Source organism: Pseudochaenichthys georgianus, chromosome 9 (genome assembly GCF_902827115.2).
Source record: "Pseudochaenichthys georgianus chromosome 9, fPseGeo1.2, whole genome shotgun sequence".
Lineage (NCBI taxonomy): Eukaryota > Metazoa > Chordata > Actinopteri > Perciformes > Channichthyidae > Pseudochaenichthys > Pseudochaenichthys georgianus.
The window spans coordinates 17,350,819-17,363,383 of NC_047511.1; the positions used below are offsets into that span (position 1 = coordinate 17,350,819).

The 12,565-nt window shown below is 45.8% G+C and overlaps 1 protein-coding gene across 1 annotated transcript in view; it reads right to left on the minus strand.

Moving 5' to 3' along the window:
• Nucleotides 1-578: 578 nt before the first annotated feature.
• The window catches only part of camsap1b (calmodulin regulated spectrin-associated protein 1b), a 29,504-nt gene continuing 17,517 nt past the window's right edge, over nt 579-12,565 (minus strand). The window contains 16 exon segments of the mRNA XM_034090538.1: nt 579-1,360; nt 2,255-2,373; nt 2,571-2,683; nt 2,820-2,922; nt 3,354-3,583; nt 3,664-3,800; nt 3,972-5,901; nt 5,903-6,229; nt 6,767-6,851; nt 6,963-7,045; nt 7,475-7,631; nt 8,093-8,189; nt 8,357-8,496; nt 8,765-8,906; nt 11,155-11,187; nt 11,559-11,639. Of these exon segments, the coding sequence (XP_033946429.1) occupies nt 1,064-1,360; nt 2,255-2,373; nt 2,571-2,683; nt 2,820-2,922; nt 3,354-3,583; nt 3,664-3,800; nt 3,972-5,901; nt 5,903-6,229; nt 6,767-6,851; nt 6,963-7,045; nt 7,475-7,631; nt 8,093-8,189; nt 8,357-8,496; nt 8,765-8,906; nt 11,155-11,187; nt 11,559-11,639 (4,074 nt within the window). The 3' untranslated portion in view covers nt 579-1,063.

Consider the following 12,565-nt stretch of genomic DNA (forward strand, 5'->3'; position numbering starts at 1 on the left):
GATGGGACAGGCCGACAAAAACACCCAGGAAGTGGGGGGGGTTTACATTGCATGACAGAAGCTGTCAACAAGTGTCCATGAGTGCACCTTTATACAGGACAATCAGAGAGTGCCCAGTGGAGAGAGGAAACACAACTAAGCTCTAAACATCAGAGAATTCCCGTTATGATAAAAACACATAACATCAGCTCTTTCCCACGTTGCTGCAATCATAAAAAACGCTGAAGCAAAAAAAGAAAAAAGAATCATCATTTCTGTACCAAAACCTACCCTTCTCCCTCTTATGACACCCTCGGAAAAAAAGGATGTTTTGACAAATAAAAAGTATTTAAAATGACTGTTTTCAATGCAATACACATATCCAGTGCTACACGATCAGCGTCTAGATTAAAAAGCGGTCGAATAAATAGGCGGTAGTACCACGATGCGTGAAAGGCCAACAGATGTCTGAGGGAAACCCCGAGGGCCCCCCCCCGTGACGAAAAGAAGAAGACAGTTCAGAGCAGCAGGTTTTTGGAGATCCCTGGTGAGGCAAAATCGGCAATGCCAGCCTGATTCGACAGATTTGAGTCCACACAGGAAGAGATTGTTGTCCGTTGTTTCGCAGAGCAGTCCCACAAGGGTCCCTTTCGTCGGATTTCCCCCTAAAAGAGCGACAGAATTCCCCCAAAGTCCCCTCCTTTTTGTTTCCCGAGACAGAAGGAAGGACTTTAGTGCTGCAGCTGAGCTCTTGACAGTGCTGAACTAATAAATACTTCATGTAAAAATGAACATCCACCACACATGAGGAAGATGGAGGAAACAAAATGCCACATGCTTGAGTCGTGCACCTCGTAGATAAACTAACTGAGCCAGCATTCCTCTTGTTGATGTGACCACCTGTGACGCACACACGCACACACACACACACACACACACACACACACACACACACACACTTCCCTTGTTTTTGTCTGGGCCCACCTACAGATGCGCTTGGCATCAATGCAGTCATTTAAGGAAACAAGCAAGATGGTGGTCAGATGATTTGGATGATGGGGGAGGGGTTAAAACTGGCTCTCTGTTATTTCCCGCTTTTCTTTGGCACGGTGCCTCTCTTGGCCTGCCACAGGTGGTTGTGGATGGTGATGGCGTCCACGCTGACGGACACAGTCTTGGCGGGGATGACGGTGAACTGCTTCCTGTCGGAGCTGTACTTGTACAGCTTGTCGATCATCTTCTTGGTGATGGTCTTGGGTCCCGTTCCCGTCAGCTTCTGCATCTCCTCGATGTCGGGGAAGTACGAGTAGAGCGCCCGGAACTGGCAGCCGCCGTCACGGAACAGGATCATCAGGTGGTTGGACTCGCACTTCTCCAACTCCTACAAGGAGAGGAGGGGAAACACATGGAGAAAAGGGAAAAGAATGATAGGTTAATATAACGTTTGCTTATATTATATTAGTTTGTGAGGGTGAGTCTGATTTGAAACCCAAAAAGGATGACAAACTTGATCTAAAGTGTGTAAGATATTTTTTAAAAGTGTGTAAGATATTTTTCCTAAAAATGTTATTTGAAAAAGTTGGAGACATGGTATAATTAAAGACAAATAATTGAATTGTTACAAAAGCAGATATATTCATAATAAGAGTGACACCCTGCGTTTGTGTTATTTAACCTCAAAACGTAACCCATATTAAGCTACAGTGATTTACCTCATGTTGCAGGTTTTGTTGTTTTTGAGGAAATAAACCTATACTGTAGGGCTGCACAATTAATCGTATTTTAAAATCGCAATTCCGAGTTTGGCTTGCAACGATTATGAAAACAACATAATCGAAATAAAATTATTATTATTTATTTATTTTTAATTAATTTGTTATTTATTAATCTTTTTTTTTATTATTGGTTTTTCAGTTGAATTATACTTAAAGTTCAGGGTAATCAACTGTTAAAAACATACTGTTTTTTTTTTTCAATAAATGGATGTTTTCAAAGTAAATGGATAATCGTTTTTAATAATCGTGACAACAATTATTGACCCAAATAATCGATATTATGATTTTTGCCATAGTCGAGCAGCCCTACTGTATTGTACAAGTTTAAACCTGATTCCCAACTCTGTACCGCAAACATGAATCAGAAAAAGTATTCCGCAATGTTGCAAAAAATGGTTGCAGAATTACATATTAGAAGAAGCCGAGTACAGTCAGACGTCATTTCTTTGAACAGAGCAGAAGCAAAGGATTAAGCAGGTGGATGTGTGGTGAGAACTGACCTCGAGGATCTGGTTCTTCTGAGGCTCGTTGACTTTGCCAGCCAGGCAGCAGTGGGAGATTGCATTGTGGATGATTGGCTTATTGGACTTGGCACTGGGCTCCTTGAACAGTTTGGGACCTAGAGGAGAACAGCCAGTTAGACCACACATCTTCTATGCAATACATAACAAGAGATTAAATAATCTGTCAGTCAGATTAGTACAACCCATCTGAAGCGTACAGGTCTGTGTCATGCAACAGTGACCTATTTGTGTTTTAACAATCACTGAAATGGATTAGTAATGTTTCTTCGGTTACTGATGTGTGTGCACTCACCAGTATATTCAGCCATGGAAGTGATGGAGGACGCGGTGGAGCCGTTGTCCCAGTCTCTCTCTGCAGTTCGGCTGTTGTTACGGCTGCCTGGAAACGACTCCACAGAGTCACAGCTGGAAGACAGAAAGACAGGAGGTGGAACAAACAGTATGACATTTGTATTTGTAAACATCAAATCTTATTCATGGACAAACAAGACAGAGTATTCTTAAGCGCAAGCAAGCAAAACAACATGTGTGAGAGCCGTACCGCTGAGAGCCCGCCCCTCCAGAGTTGACGCTGTCAGCCTCGTTGGTGGCGGCGGAGGCCAGGGACAGGCTGGAGCCGGACTGGGCGCTGCTCAGGTTGTCAGCTATAGAAACAGAGAGGGTTACTTTCAAACATCAAAATATAACTTCAGGAGCGAGCGCGACACACGGGAACTCAATAGCCGTTTGACTGAAAGCACTGGATTTACACTTTTCTTCAACACTGAATAGCTTTGTTTAATGACTTGTTGATGATGTGAGCATTGGTAATCTTTATTTCACACAAGCTGGCCAACTTCATTTGAAATGATAATCATGAAAAACATCCTGAACTGTATGCGTCAGTATGACTCAATATTTGGACCTCAGTCATGTCAGCATCAACGTGGTATTAATAACCGACGGACGTGTGGTAAGTGCAGTCAAACTGGAAAAGACTGGCTCAGCTGGAACAAACTAATGAGCGGCACCGTGCTGAGACATGTAAAGAAGAATGTAACAGCTGAATGTCAGACCGATTATATAACATTCTTACATGTGGAAGGGCACTTGGAGAGATTGTCTTGGAGGGATTCCTCTCGGAACACAGACTTGGGTCGGTGTTGGTGTTTCTGCTTGGGTTTGGGGGTTTTGGGGATTTTGGGCTTCACCAGGCCTTGTTCCTCCAAAACCTCCTGCTGCTTCCTCCGCAGATACTCCTGCTTTATCAGCTCCCGCCTCGTCTTCTCGTCTTCTTTACGCAGGCGGTCCTCCTCCGCCTTTTGTCTGGTTGTAAAACAAAGAAGGTTAATTATAGCGTCTTCTTTAAAGAGAGATGTGATGCTCAAGCTGGTGAAGGGAGTTACCTGGCTTCATCTCGTTTGAGCTCTGATTCGGATTCCAGTTGTTGTTTACGGAGTTGAGCCTCCTTGGCTTTCTTCTGCTGCTTCAGCAGAAACGCTGCTCTCCTCTTGGCAAGCTCATCCTCCGCCTTCTCCTCATCCTACACAATACAAGCCTTTTGAGTCACTGAAGGATGACTAGGTGGACCATCAGAAAACTAATGATCAAGAGTGCTGTAATATACAGGAGGATTCAACAAGTAGCCCAGTGGAGGAAGACAATTTAAAATCATATATTTAAATAAATGTCCATATTCATGCAAAGGCATTACCTTGAAGAAGAAGCCCATGCCGGACTTCTGCTCTCCATCCGCCTCCGTCATGGAGACCACCGCAGCCTCCTGCTCCTCGGGGTCTTTCAGCTCCGACAGGTCCACCTCGATCAGGTGGGATCTGTTGCACTGCCCCTCGTCTGACGGTACATTCTCCTTGCCTGACCCGTCTGAAGAGAGGTCGGGCCCCCTCAGGGTGCTGGACAGGAACTCTTCAAAGGACACTTCTGGGGCAGCCACCGCCTTCAAGTCCACCCGGGCCGGCAGGCGGATGTTGGCCTCGTCGTGGAGGCGGAAGTTAACGCTCCGGATGTGGCCGGAGCCCGGCCTGTCGATAGTCTCTGCTGCTGTGGGGGTTCTGGGGCTGTGGGGCTGCTCGGCCCTGGGGGACCGGCCCCCAGCTAACTGCCGTACGTGTGGTAATGTCTCTGACCCACTTTGGGTGGGGGTGAGGGTCCTGGAGGGCTGCCGGCTCTGCTCCTTAGCGATCTTCAGCTCTGATGGTTTGGACCTGGAGCCCCGGGCGGAGGTCAGCTTGGGGGGCTTCCTGGTGGGCGTGGTGCAGGAGGTGGAGAGGTGCTCCACGAACTGGAAGCCTGCCTTCCCCTTAGAGTCACTGTTTTTGTCCGTGGTGACAGGAGGAGTTGGAGCAGGGCCCGGCGAGGGGTGTGCGTTCTGTTTCATCAACTTGTCCTGCTGCAGAGACAGCTGCATCATCTGCTGCTGGATGCTGCCGATGGCGTCGTTCAGCAGCTCGATGGAGCGGCTGCACTCATTCAGGTCCAACTCTTCCTCCAGGTAGAAGCTGTCGCTGGTCGCTACCTTGTCTGCTTCCAAAGCTGCTGATGGGGGTGGTCCCGCCACCTCTTTGCCCCCCGTCACGGCACCAACACACATATCATCTTTACTTGATACTGCCTTCTCCCGACCCAGCTCGTCTTTAGAGATGTCGGCTTTCAGCGGGTTGGGTAACGTGTCACTCTTGCCTTTCTTTACGATGTGCAGGAAGGCTGCCTTCCCCAGCTTCTGCCTCTGCCTCGCTGACAGCACTTCCATCTTCTTCTTCTGGTGCTCGATGGCACGCCGTTTCTCCTCCAGCTGCATCCGGAGCTGGATGATTTCAGAAGAGAGTACAATAGAGCCGCTACCATCGCCTATACGGCCGCATCCTCCCAGTGGTGAGGAGGGGCTTTGGTCCCTTTTAAGCCTCCAGGAGGACGGGAGGGGCCCGCTGCACTCTGACCCATCGGGAGTGGTCCTCTGGGAGCTGGAGGCACTGGATCGAAGGTCGTGGTTGCTGCCGAAGCGCTGCTGCTGCGCTTTGCGCTCGGCGAAGGAGGTCATGCGCACGCTGCCGCTGGCCTGGGAGTGAGCGCTGAGGCAGGGGCTGGAGCGCCCGCTGCCCCCATTCATGTCTTTGTCCTCGTGCTCTTTCACATTCATGTCCTCTTGGAGTTTAGCCGACTCTTCTTCCTCGTCTTCGTTAAAGGCTTTGCTTGGCCTGTTGGGGTCTTTAGTGGTAACAGCTTCGTCCAGATCCTCCTCCTCCTCGTCCAGGTCTTCCAGCTCCGCGTCCAGGACCTGGCTAGGTTTTGGTTCTTCAGAATCTGAGTGAAGGTAGAAGCCCCCCGCTGGCTCTCTGGGCGAGGGGTCCATGCTGCTGGTAACAACAGGGTGGGACTCTGCCGGAGCCTGTTGAGGCTCCTCCGACAGGTCCGTCTCCTGACCTGGAGGGCTGAAGGTTTGGTTAAGGCCGGAGGGAGCTTTCCTCCGAACGGCCGACGTAGATCCATCTCCTCGGCGCAGAGAGCCCCTACCTGAAGAGTGCGGCCCCTCGCCACTCTCTTCCTCCTTGTTTAGGCATACAGACTTCTCTTTCGCTGGCTTGATCACAGAAGGCATCAGTGGTTCTAGGTAAAAGCTATCTGTTGGGGGTTTTGGACCCAGCCGAAGGTTTGGGTCCCGCGGTGGCAGCTGCTTGCGTCCCTTCGACCCGTTTGGGTATGACGGGAGCTTCAGTGTCCTCCTCATCCTCAATGTTGACATTACCCAGAAGGCTGTGGCCGTTCACTCTGCGCATGGCAGTCTGTAGAGGCTGGTGCACAGCACTCTGGTGTTTAGGTGTGACGTTGATGACGTTGGACGCCAGGCTGTCCTTGCTTATGGAGCGAGCCAGACTCACACTGTCTCCAGAGGCAACGTCTGCGTCACTGTCTGTGGCCGAGTGGAACATGTAGGGGCCCAGCGTGGACATGGGTCTGCAGGACGAGCGCATAGGAGAAAGCTCACTTTTATAGACAGATTACAACAGAGTAGCAACGATTAGCAAGATAATCTTCTGCCATTTCGATCATTGATAAATCATAAGAGTAAGTGTTCACGCAAAATGACAGAAAATGCTGTTTTCAGCCTTTCAGAGACTGAGGTTTCACGTTTTTATATCATATCAAACTAGATATTCGTTGGTTTTGGGTTGATACAATTTGGACACCACCTTGGAAATTGGGATGGACATATGTTTTTAAATAGGTTCTTATATTTTTATAGACAAAGGATTATTGGAAGAAATTCAGCAGATTAATCAATAATAAGGATTACAATTTGGAATGTGTATACATCCTACACATGTTATTTTAACTTACGTTTTCAGACATATTGGCATGAATTGCAATTTAAATAATTTTCAGCAGCTTTGAAAAGGTGTCATTTTCTCACCCAGTATAAGACAACAACATCCTCTGCCTTTGTTTCGGATCACATCCCATCAGGTTTTAGTTTTCTACTATGGTATTTACCTCTGCCTCTTGTCGGGCCATGCAACCACAGAGGCTCGGGGTGGTGCTTCCATCTGAGTCAGGGAGTTGGAGCGGCTTCTGACACCTAATCAGACAGAACAAGCTCATAAGTATAGAACAGCTGCTGGTCACCATCATACTGTATGATGAGTAGCAAGGCTGTATCTTTTGGTGGGTTAAAGAATGTTGTCCTTACCCGCCACATCTTCTCCTTGCTTCTGTTGCCTCTGTCGGAGGGGCAGGAGTGGGTGGGAAGGACTGAAGGTTGGACCCCCTTTACTAAAAGCCAAAAGAAAACAAGTTTTCTAGCAGATCAACTAAATCACTAATTTCCTTCAAACACTATTGGGAGAGCAGATCGTGAAAAAGTATACAGCATGACATTATTTCCACAAAAACAGACCAAAGCCAAATACTTTACCAGACATCAGACGAGATGAAAAAGTCCTAAGTGTGTGTTCAGTCCCATTTAAGATAGCTAACCTAAACCCTTACTTCATAAGCTCCAACAATGCACACACAGACAAAGACACAATGCAATAATGATCTGAACTTTGTGCAAATAATGATTGAATCAGTGAGGTGAGAAGAAGGCTTGATGAATGAAGAGCAGACACTGCTGCGTATCTACCTGTCCTTGCACTGTAACTGGTCAGGAGATAGGATCATGATGAGGTGGAACGACAATGAAAGCAAGAGAAGACTTACAGGGGCTCAGAGTCTTCGGGGTGCAGGAAGTACCGGTTACAGACTTCAGGGCTGCTCTGGTTATCGGCCACAGCAGGGCTAGCCAGGAAGCTGCGTTTGGTGGCGTTGGAGATAGGCACTGACGGGCGGGCACACTTGGGCTGAGCTGTAGCTCGAGCTGAGGAAAGAAGAAAGAGAAGGGTGTCGATTCTGCTAAAACCTTTAGTGGCTGACACTGGGAAAGGGATTTATTACTAGTTGTGATCCAAAAATAATTAATTAAATAAAGTGGTTGGCATTTAAATGGGATGAGACATTTTGCTCAGAAATCTCGCTAATGAATTAAAATACCCAAAGATAAAGAAGTTATAGCTATACATCCTTATACTTAGAATCAGCTGATCCATGATTATGTAAAAACTATTCATCTATACATGGATTTTCTCATACCATACTGCAGACTATGGCATCTACGTGTCATCCCATCTACGTGTAGCACATGTATACCATGCCAAAGAGGCCACTTGAGCCAGAAGGTGGGGAGTTTGCAGCTACGCCGTGTACTGCTGCTAGAATTGAATGATGAGTCGCTAAGTTTCGTTTGTATCCGGAGTGCAGTAAAGACACCGGGACGCTTACCATCTTTGAACTCTTGCAGATCTCTGGGCTGGACAAACTCGGGCTTGACGGTCTCAAACCACCAGAAGAGCTCAGCAATGAACACCATCACATTGTGCTACATAAAGAGCATAAGACATTACATTATAAAGTGTAGAACAACATACAATTTCTTTCAAAAACAAAAATCTGTTAAGCATGAGAAAAACAACATGCAGATTGTGTTGCTGCCGGATATAATAAATGCACATTTGTATTGAATGAATACACAGTCACTTGTTGTACCTTGAGCACAAGTGGCGAGTAGAGCATATCCTCCAACGTCAGATAGAAACTTTTATTCAGATACTCGTTGGCGAACTCTTTGAGTAGCCTGATGTTGTAGAGGCTGTCAGCGATGGAGGGGACTTCCTTCAGGCAAATATCTGATCAGACAGCAGGGGGGAAGAGTCATATTGGGACAACTCCATGACCTGAGGGCTATAAATGTCACACTGACTGTACTGGGACAGTAAGCCATGTGCAAGGGCCAAAAATAGACTCGCACATGGATATTCAATTCAATGTGTGAGCAAAGACAGCTCGATGCTCTTCACTGGAAAAGTATTTGAGAGCAAACTGATAGAGTGAGTTCGAGCTATTGAATGTGGACATGTGAGTGTGTCAAAGTGCATGCGTGCGAGCGCAGCCTACCCTCCAGCTTCATGAGGTCCGGGCAGTAGTAGTTGACCACAGTGAGCATTGCAGCTCCGTCACAAACATCCCTCATCAGGTCCTCCAGCAGAGGGAAGAAGGGCAGCTGTCGGCCTGAAGCGTGCTCCCGGCGGTACCGTACCTAACCAGCCGGCGAGGGGGAAGAGGTTTTATGAGAAGAAGAAAAAACGGCAATAACAAAAGATTGTATACAAGAAGTGGACGTAGCCTTTGGGTCTGAAGCCAAATATGTAACAGCCGTAAACCTGAATTCATTACCTCGGTAAACATAAAGGGTTTATGATCTCCCTTGCTAATGTCAAGTCTTTTTCAATACAGAAATATGTTAATTCTGTAAAGTTAACTAATGTTGCATTTAGTATGTAAGAAATGATAAAGCTGCCAGTGCTTTAAAGCATGGTTAAATGTTTATTGACACGCTGTCACAGCGACTTGCCAATCAGGACAGAGCTTTAGCAATTCCTCCCCAGCTTTACCCTCATTTCCAAATATGGAAGTTTGTGGCCTAAAAAACCCAAGATGTCGAGATTTTACAACGGCAGTCCACTTCCTATATAAAATCTTTAAATAACAGAACTCCATGGTTCCACCAACACAACGTAAAACATCCTAAATGCAATGACTAGTGTCACAAGTACAAATCTCTTTTTGTTGGGAGATTCACGTCTGAACTAGTCAGGGCATATATTGGTCTCGGATGTTTCAGCTTCAGTGAATGCTTAAAACTATTTAATGATCAATAGTTCTCCCCCGGAGATTCAAAACAAAATATTTGTGGTTGTCTGATCAACAGCTGATCATCAGCAGGTTTAGTGTCATTTTAAGATGATGACGATGACACAACATGTTGGACCGTAAACAGCCAGTTTAGGGAGAACCCTCGAGACCTGGTGATTGGTGGGAGATGAAAGTGTTTGAGCGGTGATATTATGAACAACACAGAGGTGATGGTCAGCCTTCCTCGGGCCTTAGAGGGAAGTAGGCTAGCAGCAGTGGCCAGACTGGGAGACAACCACTGTCCCACTAATGGAAAATCAGTGTGTAAAACGTAGTCACTCATTCACCGTGGATGCATGCTCTACGCAGCTTGTAAGAACGGGCATTTTCAGTATTCATTTCAGGTTTCACAATTCCTTGATGAAAAAGTACAAATCAACTGAATACTCCATACTGTAGGCCCGTGAACCCATTATAGAAGCTTAACATGGAGCTCAAATAGAGACCTACATTAGATTTAGAGCAACATCAATATAGAGCACACAGGATGCCAAATCAGCCGTACTGACTGGTACTACGGTTTGCAAATTGTTCTGCATGACTTAGAAATATTCACGTTATACTGTGAACTTGTGAAACATTCATAAAGAAAATGAAGCAAAGTTGTTGAAATGAAGATTGAATTAGCTTTGATGTCCGTCCCGTTTTAAATAAATGTGCAAGATACTGGTACAAAAGACTTAAATAGATCATATTGCAATATAAAAAAGATATATCGACGCAATATTAGATTATGGCAGAGATAGGCTAGATGACCCTATGAACTCCACCACAAATAATATAACACAAACTGATTTAACCCAAGGAAACCATGTGATGACATTGCACGATTTAAAAACATCTACAATACAAAACTCATCCAAATAGCTACAATTATTTGTATCTTAATAACTTGTCCAGCATTTACTCTGCATCGGGATGCCTTCCCACAAGTTATACAAAACAATACAGAGCTAGAGCTGAAACTACCAAGAACTCCAGTACAAAATAAGCTCTACAGAAAAAAGACTAAGAGGGAGCACTGTACCGCTTCGGAGAGCTGCTCTGAGTCCAGCATGCAATGGGCCAGCTCGTGCATGACATCAAGCTGACATACACAGAAGAGAGCAGATATACTGTCAGAGGAGAGCGTGTGCAGAGGGAACAGAGTGTGAGAGCAGAAGAGAAAGAGCGCCGGGGGGGGGGGGGGGTGACAAAGCAGATCAGTGAGAGGATGTGGGACTGCAAAGCAAAGCAGTGGTGTTAGCATTAGGCATGGATTTCCTCTTATTCTCACTGGGCAAGCACAGCCAATCCACATGGCCTTCTTATGCCTGGAATGAGATAGTACACATTGCTCAAATCTTTTGAACATTTCATAAAAGCTGGGACTGACCTTACACCTCTGTGACATGTTTGCCACAAGCAGGAAAAAAAACAAGGGGGAAAAAATGGTCAGATTTCCTTTCTTGCCGACACACTGGCGACAAGCAGCACAGAATGAGCTTGGATGAGCCGTGGTGGAGCGTGTACGCACAACAACACAGAACTATGCGTGCAAGGGGGAGAGGGGGAGAAATGGGGTTATGGTGGGGAGCTGGCATCAGACTTACAGGGACTAGCTTCCAATACCATTTGGAGGGAGACTATCCAGTTTGCAGGGACAAGAGAGGGGAAGAGGGGACAGATGAGGAATAGGAGCAGAGATATTAACAGGTCAAAGGTCACAGACAAAAGGAACAGATCTGCTTCTGGTTTGAACAGAGAAAAAGAGAGCAGGGTCAGAACAACTCCAAAATGCCATTAGGGAGAAACATTCCTTTCAAAAACGAACGATCCTGCTGTTGTGTTGCAAAGACACCTGATACAGACTAGTGAACACTTTTTAAAGTCCCCATAAGCCAAATGTGTGGCACTGCTGGGAGAAACCTTTTGGCCCTTTTGGCTCTTGTATTTGAGGTTTTTGAATCGTTCAGCTTTAAAAGAAGCGATTGGACGATTCTCTATGTGGCTTTACCTTTTGGTGGCTGGGGGACTCCAGGGGGTGGTGCTTGACTTTATGCTCCCGTTCCGCAATCTCCCTCATCTTCATGTTCACCTGCAGTAAAAATAAAGACGATCAAGAAACCACATTATGTAGGTCATTGGTAATGGCGCCTACTTTCTCTGTAGAAATCTGGAAAATGTTTTTCTGTACATGCCGCAGGCGAGTTATCTGATCACACCCCTACCGTGACAGTATGTTTTCCTCTCTGGTCCAAAACAGACAACACAACAAAAACCTGTACATTTTCAAAATAGTCAACTCCATCTTTAAATACTTGTGATGGGCACTTATCTGTGTATTCTGACATGTAATGTCTCAACAATAAATAGATAAATCATTGGTTTACTCCTATTTTTTTATATTCGTTTCAAATCTCAAACAGACAATTTCCTCCTTCCAGACATTGCTGGTGTGGGACATCATGATATGTGATGGACACACTGAGTCACGGCTAAGCTGCTTCAGGCTTTCAACCCGTTGAAAGATGAGTGCAACATGAGCCTGGGCCTCTTGTGTGTGCACCAGAGCCACACTCCTATCCCTTGGCTTGTCTCTGAGCACCAGAGCCTTTCAGGCCTTAAGAAAACAAGTTGGCCACTATAATGTCAGCGTGAAACTGATTATTCAAACCACATTAAAGCAGCCTAGGGTCATAGTCAGATAGACATTTAGGAAATACAAATACTTGACTCAATGCAACACGTTTTTAAAATTCTTCTATCCATGTGCAGCTGTGTTTCTTTAAAGTGCACCTATCATGCTATTTCTAGGCAATAGCATAAGTCTCTAATATATAAAAATATATAAAAAACATGTCTATGAAGTGTTTTGCTCAAAATACCAAACAGATCACCCATTCTAGCCATGCCTCAGATCCCTCTATTTCACTTCCTGTTTCAAAAGTGCTGATTTGGGGTAGCCTATAAAGCTTTAAAAAAATAAAAATTGATTAAAAAAAAGGAGGGGGCTGAGCTCAT